At 41.1% G+C, this 13790-nt stretch overlaps 2 protein-coding genes across 3 annotated transcripts in view; one reads left to right on the forward strand and one right to left on the reverse strand.

The window, feature by feature from the left end:
* The first annotated feature begins 251 nt into the window (after positions 1-251).
* LOC308394539 (secretin receptor-like) lies at positions 252-12557 on the forward strand. Of its 2 annotated transcripts, XM_080878903.1 has the most exons (13): positions 252-454; positions 543-642; positions 940-1050; positions 1968-2074; positions 3400-3509; positions 3605-3737; positions 4111-4264; positions 4352-4412; positions 4502-4571; positions 5145-5236; positions 11581-11719; positions 11803-11844; positions 11927-12557. In XM_080878903.1, exons 1-13 carry the CDS (start codon positions 386-388, stop codon positions 12110-12112), a joined length of 1374 nt encoding a protein of 457 aa, XP_080735029.1. In that variant the 5' UTR covers positions 252-385; the 3' UTR covers positions 12113-12557. The 2 variants fall into 2 exon arrangements, with proteins under 2 accessions (XP_080735029.1, XP_080735028.1); XM_080878902.1 differs by having other exon boundaries at positions 4111-4412.
* Positions 12558-13600: 1043 nt separating this feature from the next.
* Positions 13601-13790, reverse strand: part of LOC308394543 (acyl-CoA-binding protein-like) — a 3515-nt gene continuing 3325 nt past the window's right edge. The window contains exon 4 of the mRNA XM_080878907.1: positions 13601-13790. This exon is cut by the window's right edge and continues 226 nt beyond it. The gene's annotated coding sequence lies outside the window, so the exon portion shown is untranslated.

The following is a 13790-nucleotide window of genomic DNA, read 5'->3' on the forward strand; positions in this document are numbered from 1 at the left end:
TTTCAAAATAAAAGTCAAGCTTCAAGCTTACGTGTTGTTATTTGTTTGAATACGTTTACTACACAGTAAATCAATATATATAAATTAATTAAAACTTAGATTTTCTATGGATATGTTGCTAAATATATTCGCAGATGTCCTATCACTACGTTTAACAGTAAATAAATAAACACTTTGAAAGTCGTAAAGGACGTTTTCATTGTATTAGCGCGACCTTGATAAAAACCCCTATCACACTGTCCTGAGGCATACCCTGCGTGATTATCAAGCCAAAGAGGCGCATGTTTGATTTTCCGACTTCACGCATTTGCTGTATAGCAGCCATGCTAATTTTTCATTCTAATCATTTAAACACCCTGGGATTTGGACGCAAGTACACATTTTAATGGAGAAAATCACAGTTTTTGACCTAATGATAAAACTTGGACTTATTTGGGTTTTACTTTTCCCACAGGTGAGAAAAAAGAGGCATGCTTGTTTAGTTTTTTTTTTTAATCTATGAAAAATCAGCAGAGCCCGATGTAATCTTTCCTTAAAAACAGGCAAAATCGTCACCAGTCTGTCATCCTAATGTTCGCCTTATGAGAGAGGAAGAAAAGTGCATGAAAGATTTGCTACTTTCAACATCACACAAAACAGCTGGTAAGTCAATACGGTTTCTAAATTGTCTCTTTCCGCTCTGTCGTGACATGTCAAGGACCGCTGCTTGGTGGAAAGTGCCAAGAGGGAATACTAGTCATATCTGAAATTAATGACATTTTTAAACTTTTTTTTAACTTAACGGTATTTTATCGACACCTGCTGGTTACATAACATACTGCAACAAATATTAATCCTGAAGTGGATTGCTTTTCACATTTTAAAATGTGGCTCCATTGTTTGTATGGAAACAAAACCTACTATAAAATTGAAATATATATTTGTTTTTGATCTACTAAGAAAATAACAGCATGCACTGCAAGGGAATGTGGGACGACTTGAACTGCTGGCCACCGGCTTTTCTTGGGGAAACTGTTTCACAACCTTGTCCAGAGTTTTTTAATTCAGGAGGTACTATGCAAACACACACACACCAGCACTCACTTGCACCTATTATTTATACTACATTGCACCTGTTAAATATTTGCCAGTAACCTAATTTGTTTTCATAAGGAAATTAAACACCTACTCCCTCTCAGGGTCTCTATCCAAACACTACGCCATAAAATACATGTGTACATAAGACACCGGGTAACATTTTAGTGGTAGGTTTACTCTGGGAGATAACTTTGATAAATTCTGAAGTGCCTGAAGAGGGAAATAAAAAGTTCTGCATTTCTTTTGGTAGATTATTTACCATTATACAATAAACACAGATGTCAGGTTCTTTTTTTTTCTTTCTTTGTACACACAGGTTCCCAAAGTAGCATACATATATATATATAAAAAAAAAACACCCAGCACGCCCCTGCGGGCGGTTTGTCCTTCAAGCTCGGGTCCTCTACCAGAGGCCTGGGAGCTTGAGGGTCCTGCACAGTATCTTAGCTGTTCCCGGGACTGCGCTTTTCTGGACAGAGATCTCCGATGTTGTTCCCGGGATCTGCTGGAGCCACTCGCCTAGCTTGGGAGTCACCACACCTAGTGCTCCGATTACCACTGGGACCACCGTTACCTTCACCCTCCACATCCTCTCGAGCTCTTCTCTGAGCCCTTGGTATTTCTCCAACTTCTCGTGTTCCCTCTTCCTGATATTGGTGTCATTCGGAACCGCTACATCGATCACTACGGCCGTATATATATGTATATATATATATATATATATATATATATATATATATATATATATATATATATATATATATATATATATATATATATATATGTATATGTGTGTGTGTGTGTGTGTGTGTGTGTGTGTGTGTGTGTACATAGCAGTGCAGTTTGCACACCAAGACAAAACTCAAGTGTTATTTTATTGCTTTTTACAGGTAAAGTGCATCGCAACTGCACAAACAATGGCTGGACAGACCTGCTGATTCCACACGAAGATGCTTGTGGCTACTCTTTCAATGAAAGTCTCTTATTTCTTGGAGAGGTTGGTGTTTGGATAGATAGATAGATAGATAGATAGATAGATAGATAGATAGATAGATAGATAGATAGATAGATAGATAGATAGATAGATAGATAGATAGATAGGCTCAAGTCTGAAGGGAAAAAACAGTGCCTCATGGGAACTCTTCTAAAAGCCAATGCTTATCTCACTTGCTAAGTGATGATATAAACAGCTCTGCTTCCAGACCCACGCATTTACTGCTTTGGATGAGGCTCCTTCATTGTCATTTTCGACACTTTTATGAGCATGAGGGCCACAACTTTAATAGAGACCATGCACAAACATTAACGACTAAGCTCGTGTTGTGGATGGAGTTATGCAGGTATTCTCATGACTAAGGTGATACCCATATTTAGTGTCTTCTTCCTGATATATGATGGTGTTTGTCTTTGCTAACCGCTGAACCTAACCCAGCTGCTCCTGTGGTAATATGCTGATATAGTCTAAAGCTAGCTCATGATAGCAGGCCATTGCCAATGCCAACTAGCCCAAATGAACTGACCCTTAAAACAGTACTTAGTTTTACTTTTCCATTTTGCTTATGTTCAAAGTCAGAGCATTGCTGTACATTTTTGGTTTATTTAGAAATGCTAGCTACAGTACATTCTAGCTAGCTAATTTACCGCTAACTTCTAATTCTGCTCAAACATGTAAATCTGCCTTTTCATGGACTCCTTGATATTATGTCTTTTTGTTTTTGTATTTTAAACCACTGAACGCTGATTTATTAATTATTCAAACATAAAAAAGCCACCTAACTCAAGGGATAAACTAGTTTTGTGTCTACACATAACTAATAATTTAGCAAAGAACCCATTTAAAATTGTATCTTTAGACACTTTGTTACCGTCTGTCACAGAAGCACATCGTTTATTCCCACTTCGAGTGTTAAATCTATAAAAAAAAGGCTGGAGTATCAGACAAACAAAAGTACCTACAGTAGATGAACAGTATCTGACCACTTAAAGAAATTACAAGAAAGCTTGCCTAAGAGAGTTCAGGCTCTTTTGAAGAATAATGGCGGTCATATCAAATTTTGACTTTCAAGCTCGCTAGAATCGTATAATTAGTTTTTGCCTTGCATACTGCATTTCCGTGCATTGTAGTACATTTCAATAAATCACTGTGGTTATTTCCATTTAACTAGCCAAATATAAAGACATGAACCTTTGCACAGAATACATGCAGTTAAATAAGACAAATTATCAGTGTATTCTTAGTTTCCGTCATTATATTATATCATACTGCATTCTCATATCCTGCTGCTTAGGAAAATAATTGAATATCGTCTATTCTTGATTCAGTCCTCAGACAGCCACTTGTATTTCTCCTATGTGAAGACAATGTACACAGTTGGATACACAATTTCCCTCATCTCTATCATCATTGCCATCACCATATTCTGTGTGTTTAGGTGAGCAACATCTTGGCCTGAATAACTGTCAACCCTGTGCTTAAAGATGATGAATAGTTCCTAACCTCGAATTGTCCGTGTTTATATTCCTTCAGGAAACTTCATTGTACCAGGAACTACATTCACATTCAACTGTTCATTTCCTTCAGCCTGAGAGCCATCTTCATCTTCATCCGAGATGCTCTGCTCTTTACAGATGAAGAGATTTATCACTGTGACTACTATCCGGTAGCGATGGACCAGCGATTGTTTGATGAAACCCAAGTTCTGAGGCTTAATAGGATTAAAAATGTGTTACTGTTTTGTCATTTCTTCTCAGTTAAACTGATCCAAGAAGTTCTTGGCTTATCTTAGCTTAGCATAAATGTTGGCAGTAAAGGCAAAAGAAAGAATGTAGTAATATGCTCTTTTGGCAGCGAGTAGAAATCTTCAGGCGTTATTTTGGTACTGAGGTTGTGATGTAAACTGCATGGACTCACTGAAATCTAACATAGGCATCATTTTAGCGGAGTCGTTTTGTTCTAGAACTAAAACTATTTTTGATAACTTGGAATAACAATAAGCCTAACTCAAGTTCTTTTGTGTAATTGTGGTGGGGCAGGCGCCGTGTAAGGTCGTGCTGATGTTTTCCAACTACTCCATCCTTGCAAACTACAGCTGGCTGCTGGTGGAGGGCCACTTCCTATACACCCTTGTTAACCGCTCCTTCTTCTCCCTGAAGAAACATCTGGCCTGGTACATCGTCCTCAGCTGGGGTGGGAAGAACTGTCTTCACCTTGTGGTGTCTCCTTTCCTAAAACTCAACCTCAGATCTATAGTCACTGATTTATTTCATCACACAGGTTTGCCACTGATTGTGATCATCTCCTGGGGGTGTGCAAAATATTTTTATGAAGATGAAGGGTAAGGTCTGTTTCTCTCAGCCTTGCAGTTATGATATTATCATGTCATGTATTATTATTTGACAGTTTTTTCTCATTCTCTTTTCAAAGATGTTGGGAAACCAGGAGGCATGAATGGATTTGGTGGATACTTCGAGTGCCAGTTCTTCTAACTATATCTGTAAAACTTTGGTTTTCTGTTGTACTTACATTTCATTCTTATTTGAAAGATTATTTTTAAACATTCTACATTTTGAACATACTTTTTAGATTGACAGATGTACGTATCATGTGTAAGCTAAATCTGAAGCTAACAGCAAGTTAACTTAGCTAACAACTTAGCTAACCACATGAAGTGAAAATGTCTGCCATTATTATTTATTTCAACAAAGTAAATGTATTCTGAATACCACCTTTTTAAACAGTAACTGTAATGGAATACAGTTACTCATATTTTCTATTTTAAATACATAACGGCGGTACATGTATTCCATTACTCCCCAACACTGGTGGCAACAAAAGCAATTACTGGGAGTGTTTTTTTTAGTAGCACCTTCTTAGAATCCAATTTCACCCAGCGAGAACCCACAACCTCCATGAACCACTGCCACCCAGGAAAATACGCATTTTTTTCTAGAAATCATTGATTGTATCATGTCCAATATGGCGGACAACTCTGACGCAATGTCTACCTGAGAAGGGACTAGAAGCACAGAAGGAGAAACAATCATTTGCACTGCTTTTATCATTTCAGATGAACCTCATCTTTTTCATGGGGATTTTGAGGATACTGGTGAGCAAACTCAGAATGCCAGATGCACAGAGAAACGAATTAAGCCAGTATAAGTGAGTAGTGCATACAGGGTAATGTTTGCTGTTATACTTCTATGATATATTCATACTGATGGACCTATACTTATACTAATATGTTCACCTAAAGGTAAATTTGTAAATTCACAAGTTCAAAAAGAGTTTAAAACCCTAAAATATATAGCTGTCAATAGAATGTGATAAAACAACAGTTTCATTGTGTTGAAGAGTTATCAACTGAAGTTTAACTAGAGCTCAGTCACACTGCTCTGTGACATAACATGCGGCAAGTCAATGCAAACTCTATTCAGCCAGGCAAGTCAGGGATGTCAAACTCATTTTGCATGGTTTAACCTGTGAAACTCCCTGTTCTGTAAGTGCAAAGAACTTTACCTACACGTTTAAATCCTGAAATATTTCAATATAAGAAAAAGAAGTGTGTCTGCATGCTCTGCATGCTTTGCAAACAAAAGAAATCTGTCAGCACGGTTCTTTGGGCTTAAAATGTAAGGAATAAATATATAAAATTACAGAAAATTTTCTGGCAGCTCATTGGCCACAAAGACTGCCCTGTAAGTATAAAAGTGGAAGTTTTTGTTAATTCACAGAAAATGCTTTTTTTAAACGGTGGACCCATTGTAAAAAAACATGTTATGTCTGTTACGTAATCATGTTGGTGTATAACGGATGACGATGGGGGAGGTCTTTATCAGTCATCATCAAAAAATACAGTTAAAAGTCTAAAATTGTATGCCTTCAATCATATTTTTCAAAGCTGTCCAGCAGGCCTGATTGGAGCCTTTGCCAGGCTGTTTCTGGCCCCAGGCCTTATGTTTGACACCCTTGATGTAGATTAACATATTCAGCATAATAAGTCCCCCTAAGGTGTCTGGGGTTTAAAAAACATATCATTCTGAATATACATCAACAGTAAAATATATATACATATATATATATATATATATATATATATATATATATATATATATATATATATATATATATATATATATGTGTGCACTGTGCTCTTCTGGACAGAGATCTCCATGCAGGGGCCTGTCCTTCCATGATGGTTCCTCGTCTCCCTCCTCTTTCTTGGGTTTCTGCTGCCTGAGGTATTCACTGAGCACTCGGTCAGTTGGGGCCATATATATATATATTAGGGGTGCAACGATATTCGTATCGATATTGAACCGTTCGATACAGTGCTTTCGGTTCGGTACGCATATGTATCGAACAATACAACATTTGTAATTTCTTTTATCAATTTTCCTTCTGACGATGCTGTCTGTGTTGAGCGCTCAGTGAATCTGTGTTCGACTACTCCGCCTAGGCTGCACTGTCGAGCGCAGATCCACTGAGCGCTCAACACAGACAGCATAGTCAGAAGGAAGAGCGCAGGGCAAGCTAGCGAGACAGAAGTTAAGCTCTACTTGCAACAGGCAAATTGAACCTCATTCAGATCTGGCGTTTGGAATTATTTTGGTTTTCATGTGACGTATGACCCTGAAGGTAAGCGAGTCATGGACTAAAGTAAAACAGTATGTTGGATGTGCCACGCAATGCTCAATTACATGGGTGGGAGCTAGTGTGTTAGCGCAGTTAGCTCGTTAACGTGTTGGCCGTCTAGCCCCATGCACGGAGTGATCGGCGGTAGCTCGTTAACGGAGATTTGCCGTGTTGTGGCGTTAAGGTCATTTCAACGAGATTAACCTGAAAGCACTAGTGGGAACACAACGAATATGACTGCACATTTACGCCGACATCATCCTAGTGCAAAGACAAGTGGAAGCAGACAAAAAAAAGCAAGCATGCTACTAACTTTAGCCGAGTCATTTAGACAGCTGTTAGCACATGATTCTCCTTATGCTGCTGAGAATATAGCCCAGAAGAAGCGGATAGTATAGCTTTTATTTTGGAAAGAGCCATTTCTCTGTAATAAACTCTCTTTTCCAAAGATGAGTGATTCCTCAATCAGATACAGGGCTTGCAATATCGCTAGCCCGACGTCCTGGAGCTAGCGATTTTTTCAGTCGGGCTACCAAAATCTTTCTCTTCCCTGCCCGTCGGGCTATTGTAGGAAAAATATATGTCAATGCTTTTGCATTCTTTCAGAAATGTAGCTGGGTAATTATGTCATTGGCATCGGTGAGCCACTGTCAATATGTGACATATTGAAGTCGCGTTTGAATTTGCGCTTGTTTTTTTGCTTTCACTTTGCAATCGTGCGAACTGTGTATAGAGAGCGACAGCACTGATCTGTGAGTGATGATAATTTGTGCACCAATTCCTCTGACATCGTCTTATTAATCGTTAGCTTACTATGCAAACATGACAAGTGAAATCTCCCGCAGCGTACACATGTGAGAGGTTGATCGCGCAGAGAATCGCTGAGCTTATGTGAGTGAGCGTGTAAAAGCATTTCAGTTCTGCTGAGCCAAATAAGACAGGTCAGGGTGAAGAAGTGACAGCCAAAGAAAAGCTTACCACAAAACGGAGAAGTTATGACAAATCAGACTATAAGGCAAAAAGAAAGTGCAGCTTTATGGTTTCATGGACAAAAGAATTTCTGTGGCTGCGATATGATGAGCTAAATAACCAGGGCTGCACATAAGTGGTCCGCAGGTGCGCATTCGCTGTCAAAATAAAAAACACGCACAAGGGTTAGGGTTAAATTTAAAAACTGTACTTTTGAGTTAAAATATATATTTATAATTTTAATAAATGACAAATTAAAAATGCATGAACATTTTTTTGTATCGAAAAAATATCGAACCGTGACACCAAAGTATCGAACCGAACCGAACCGTGAATTTTGTGTATCGTTGCACCCCTAATATATATATATATATATATATATATATATATATATATATACCGTATTTTCACAACCATAAGGCGCACTTAAAAGTCTTAGATTTTCTTCAAAAAGTGCGGCGCGCCCTATAGCGCAGTGCGCCCTGTGTGTTGTAAGGAGGACGTAGTAGAGAACACCATGAGAACGCTAAAGGGTGAAGTGTGTGCGTTGACTTTATTGCACATACCTGTATAAAAGAACAGGTATGTGCGTTATGCAGGACATCGTTGTTTTAACAACCCTGAAAATGGCAAAGAGACACGCTTACGAAGCACAGTTTAAACTGAAGGCCATCAGCTACGCGGAGGAACATGGAAATCGAGCAGTGGCGAGAGAATTTAAGATTAATGAATCGATGGTTCGCAAGTGGAGGAAGCTGGAAAACAAGCTCCGGCAGGTCAAGAAGACGCAGCTGAGTTTCCGCGGACATAAGGCGATCATCGAGCAAAGAACGAGCGGGAGAAGCGTTTCGACGGTCACCATTCGGCTAAAAGCAGTTTCACTTTCACTTTTTATGAAACGGTGCCATTTTTCCATCCGGACCAGGACTACGGTAGCGCAGCAACTTCCAGCGGATTATAAGGAAAAGCTGGCCATCTTCCGCTCCTACTGCAGCAAACACATCGGCGACAAACACATCCAGCGATGGATGACCGATGGAGACCACAGTTTAACCAAGAGTGGAAACCAGCGCCGGGCGAGTTACGCCACAATTTGCGAATGGATTGTAGATGCTTGGGCTAACATGTCTGCTGGCACTGTTGTTCGAGCTTTCGCAAAAGCCGGCATCATTTCCGAGGAGCCGCACGGCACAGAAAGTGACTCTGACAGTGAAGAAAGTGAACCTGGCATGTTTGATGAAGATTTAGCGCAGCTGTTCAATTCAGACACAGAGGATGAGGACTTCGATGGGTTTGATTGATGATAAAAATGTTAGTACCAAACTTTGTTTTGCTCCTGCTTTATTTTTCAATACGCACACTTGTATGCTTGTGTGTTGTTGATGATGACGATTACTGGTAATAAAAATGTGAGTAAGGTACCGAACTCAGGTTTGCTCCGGCTTTATTTTTAAATACGCATACGGTACTTGTATGCGCCCTATGATCCAGTGCGCCTTATGTGTGTGTTAAATACAGTAATGGCACACATAACTGAGACTGCGCCTTTTAGCACAGTGCGTCTTATGGTCGTGAAAATACGGTATATATATATAGAAGTGTAGTCGGATGGTATCAAAGAGAGGGAAGGTAGTCAGAACTGAGGGGATTGAACTACCAGGAGGCAACATTGCAGACATAGAGGACATAGAGGACAGTTACAAGTACCTGGGGATCCCGCAGGCAAATGGGAACCATGAAGAGGCCGCTAGAAAGGCTGCAACCACCAAGTACCTGCAGAGGATCAGGCAAGTCCTGAGGAGTCAGCTGAATGGTAAGAACAAGATCCGGGCCATCAACACGTACGCCCTGCCCGTGATCAGGTACCCTGCTGGGGTAATAGGCTGGCCAAAGGAGGAGATAGAAGCCACTGACATCAAGACAAGAAAGCTCCTTACCATGCATGGAGGGTTTCACCCCAAGTCCAGCACCCTGAGGCTGTACGCTAAGCGGAAGGAAGGGGGCCGGGGACTGGTGAGTGTCAGCACCACAGTCCAGGATGAGACAACGAACATCCAAGAATACATTGGGAAGATGGCCCCAACTGACCGAGTGCTCAGTGAATACCTCAGGCAGCAGAAACCCAAGAAAGAGGAGGGAAACGAGGAACCATCGTGGAAGGACAGGCCCCTGCACGGTATGTACCACCGGCAGATAGAGGAGGTGGCTGATATCCAGAAATCCTACCAGTGGCTGGACAAAGCTGGACTGAAAGACAGCACAGAGGCACTAATCATGGCAGCACAAGAACAAGCTCTGAGCACAAGATCCATAGAGGCTGGGGTCTATCACACCAGGCAAGACCCCAGGTGCAGGCTGTGTAAAGATGCCCCAGAGACAATCCAGCACATAACAGCAGGGTGCAAGATGCTAGCAGGCAAGGCATACATGGAACGCCATAACCAAGTGGCCGGCATAGTGTACAGAAACATCTGTGCCGAGTATAACCTGGAAGTCCCGAGGTCAAAATGGGAGATGCCCCCAAGGGTGGTGGAGAATGACCGAGCTAAGATCCTGTGGGACTTCCAGATACAGACGGACAAAATGGTGGTGGCTAACCAACCGGACATAGTGGTGGTAGACAAACAGAAGAAGACGGCCGTAGTGATCGATGTAGCGGTTCCGAATGACAGCAATATCAGGAAGAAGGAACACAAGAAGCTGGAGAAATACCAAGGGCTCAGAGAAGAGCTCGAGAGGATGTGGAGGGTGAAGGTAACAGTGGTCCCCGTGGTAATCGGAGCACTAGGTGCGGTGACTCCCAAGCTAGGCGAGTGGCTCCAGCAGATCCCGGGAACAACATCGGAGATCTCTGTCCAGAAGAGCGCAGTCCTGGGAACAGCTAAGATACTGCGCAGGACCCTCAAGCTCCCAGGCCTCTGGTAGAGGACCCGAGCTTGAAGGATAAACCGCCCGCAGGGGCATGCTGGGTGTTTTTTATATATATATATATATATATATATATATATATATATATATATATATATATATATATATATATATATATATATATATATATATATATATATATATATATATAAGCTGTGGTCAGGACTGGAGTCTTTGCTTGGCCAATTTTAGCCTCCTGGGCCTTATGTTTCATACATCTAAGAGACTCTTAAATGTGATTCCTCCTGAGGAATAGTGGTAGGGCTAAAAAGAAAAAAGTTACACAGCAATGCACATCCAAAAACATTTCCATAGACTTAACAATGAAACTGCTGCCCCCTGTTAAACATTTTGAGTGTTCCAGTTTGTGGAGGGTCGTTACAAAAAGTACCTTTAAGGCTAATCACACAGTGCTCTATGAGCAAGTGCTTGGCGAAATTGGGAAGAAAAACTACCTTTTAACAGGAAGAAACTGCCAGCAGAACTAGGCACAGGGAGAAGCAGCCATCTGCCATCATCTGGGGTTGAGGGGAGGAAGAGAGGACACAGACAAACTGTGGAGTAGAGATGCAGCACTACCCCTTCCCCTCCTTGTTCTCGTGTTTCAGCACAACAACGCCCATCTCCACGCTGCCAGAGCAAAGTAGGCCTTTCTGGATCAGGACTCAGAGCACATCCAGACACTTCCTTAGCTAGCAATTAGTCCTGGTATGTTTGCTACTGAACATGAGCCTGGGACAGGCTGGGTCAATGTCCCAGAGGCAGCCACAACCAATGACCAGCCGGACACTGAACTCAATCCCACAAGAACAGATCCAGACACTTGTGCAGTCCAAACACAGATGGGTGACTGTATCCAGGGAAACCTATAGCATGTAGTACATATTTTGACTATTAAAAAGTTAGTTTTTAATAGTTTTAATAGGTTGTTTTTACTGTCACTTAAACAAAAATGCTGATTTCTCCTCACCCAGGAGGCTGATCAAATCCACGTTTTTTCTGGTTGCTCTGTTCGGCGTGCATTACATCTTGTTCGTGTTCTTGCCCGTTGAAGTCAGCAGCTTTATGTTTAAGATCTGGACCTTTGTAGAGCTGGCTCTGTCATCCACTCAGGTAAACCAGGTGATACCCTGACTATTTCACTCAATTCAATGACAAATGTAACCACATGATCAGCTGACTTTTGTCTCTTGAAGGGCTTTGTGGTCGCTGTCCTCTACTGCTTTGTGAACGGAGAGGTGAGAGGTCTTCCGCTTTTACAATAAACAGATTCAGAGGAAAGTTTGGAACGTGCGGACCAACGTGCATGTGTGTATTCAGGTGCAGCATGAATTTCTAAGGCGGTGGAGGAGATGGAGGCTGACTCAGCACCTGCCCACCAGACGCAGCCAGCGCCACGGCTCCATCAGCCACAGCGGGACCCCTCACACCCAGGTGTCCCTGCTGCCCTGCTCTCCAGGCAGCCTGTTGACAAGCGGGCTCCCTGTGGACACTGTGGAGATGTGACTCAAGCTGGGATCAGCTCATTTTCTCGCTCGTCTCATCCATAGCATGACGGACTCTCACTTAGTGCCGACAGTCGACAGCTTGGCTGTTTAAAACAGCATCGGACGCTTTGTTTGGAGATTTAAAGTACTGACAGGAAGATTTTAGGAGTCGGTGAACAAAAAGCTACTTTCTTTAATCACTTTCTGCAAAATGTAGCTACCCTCTGTTACCCTGGCATCTGTCCAGGGTGTACGTTTAATAAGCTCTTTTTTTTTTTTTAATGGATGTAACATTGTAACTAAGCTTTAATTTTACTAGTGGGTGTGTTGAAATGTTTTCTTTTATGTTTTTTACTTTTTATTGTCCTACCCCCCATTTCCTTATACAGGTTTTACCTCTTGCAAGATGACAGTGCTAAATCAGTGTTTGCTCCTAATGACTCGCCTGGTTAAATAAAGCTTACATCAGCTCAGTCCCAGAGTTATGTTTTAGCATTTAGTTTTACTTTGTTTTGACTTTTTTCAATTTGCTTTAAGTTCATTTCCAGATTGGATTTTTATTGCAAGACTCCACATCTACACCCTGATCAGACAACTTGTGGTACAATTTTCTACCAAACCAACAGATGCTAAAACTAAGGCTATTTCCCCCCAGAAGTTTTGATTTCAGTGCTCCAAGTTCAAAAATATTTTAAGTTCACTTTACATTGTTAAAAAATAAATTTTACAGTTTTATTTTACTTAACTCAAACGCTTTTAATTCCTATTTTTAGTTCAGGTTTAGTTAACTATAATAACTTTGGTCACAACACCATCTTGTGGCACAGAGTGAGTATTACACAAGAGTGCAACATACTGTTGATTGACCACGACTCGATAAGGAATGAATGTGAGGAAGCATTTAGATGTCAAAAAAGTGCCTGTATGAATGTGTGTGAGTGGATGAATGACATGTTGTATGAAGGTCTTTAAGCAGAAAGCAGTATATAAGAGCAAGTCCATTTACCATGTTGATTGCTGTAGTTATTTTAGTGACATTTTGATCAATTTCTTAAAGATGGGAAATTAGAAACAGGGAATTGTCAAAACCGAGTTAAAGGCATCCTGATTTTGTCATTAGCATAGCTGAAGCTCCTGAGTATGTCCTGCAGCTCCCATAACAGCACTCAGCGCTATCTTTTCAAATACAAGTTTTTTAAACTAATTCAGTTTGATAGCCACGCTGACATTGTAGTATGTTTTATTCTATGGAGCAGAAGTGGCACCTCAGGCCGCTGCTTTAGCCACACATCTACTGCCCTCAACCACACAAGAGCGCTTCCTTCTTGCCCTCGGACTCAAGACGTCAGCTGAGATTAAGCACCACCACCCGTGATGTGTTCCAGAGCTGAAGGAAGCTCGGGGTGAGATTGTTAGACGAAGCCAGACTGAACACAGATCAGCCATCTGTGGCAAACATGCAAGGCTGATGGCGAGGAAAGAGTTTCCCGATGACAACAGAAACAAATTTTTATTTTTATATCTTTATTTTTCAGACATTTTACAAAACACTTATTTGCTGTCTCGATAGGATGCAAGAAGCCCAATACTGCATTCATGTCTATCCTCAGTATGAAGCTAGAACTAGCTGGTTTAGTTTAGTATGAAGTGGTACCAGGGGGGGTCTCCAAAAAGGACGGTTTACGTGCATTTAACCA

The sequence above is a fragment of the Rhamphochromis sp. 'chilingali' genome (assembly GCF_963969265.1).
Source record: "Rhamphochromis sp. 'chilingali' genome assembly, chromosome: 3".
In the NCBI taxonomy this organism is placed as follows: Eukaryota; Metazoa; Chordata; class Actinopteri; order Cichliformes; family Cichlidae; genus Rhamphochromis; species Rhamphochromis sp. 'chilingali'.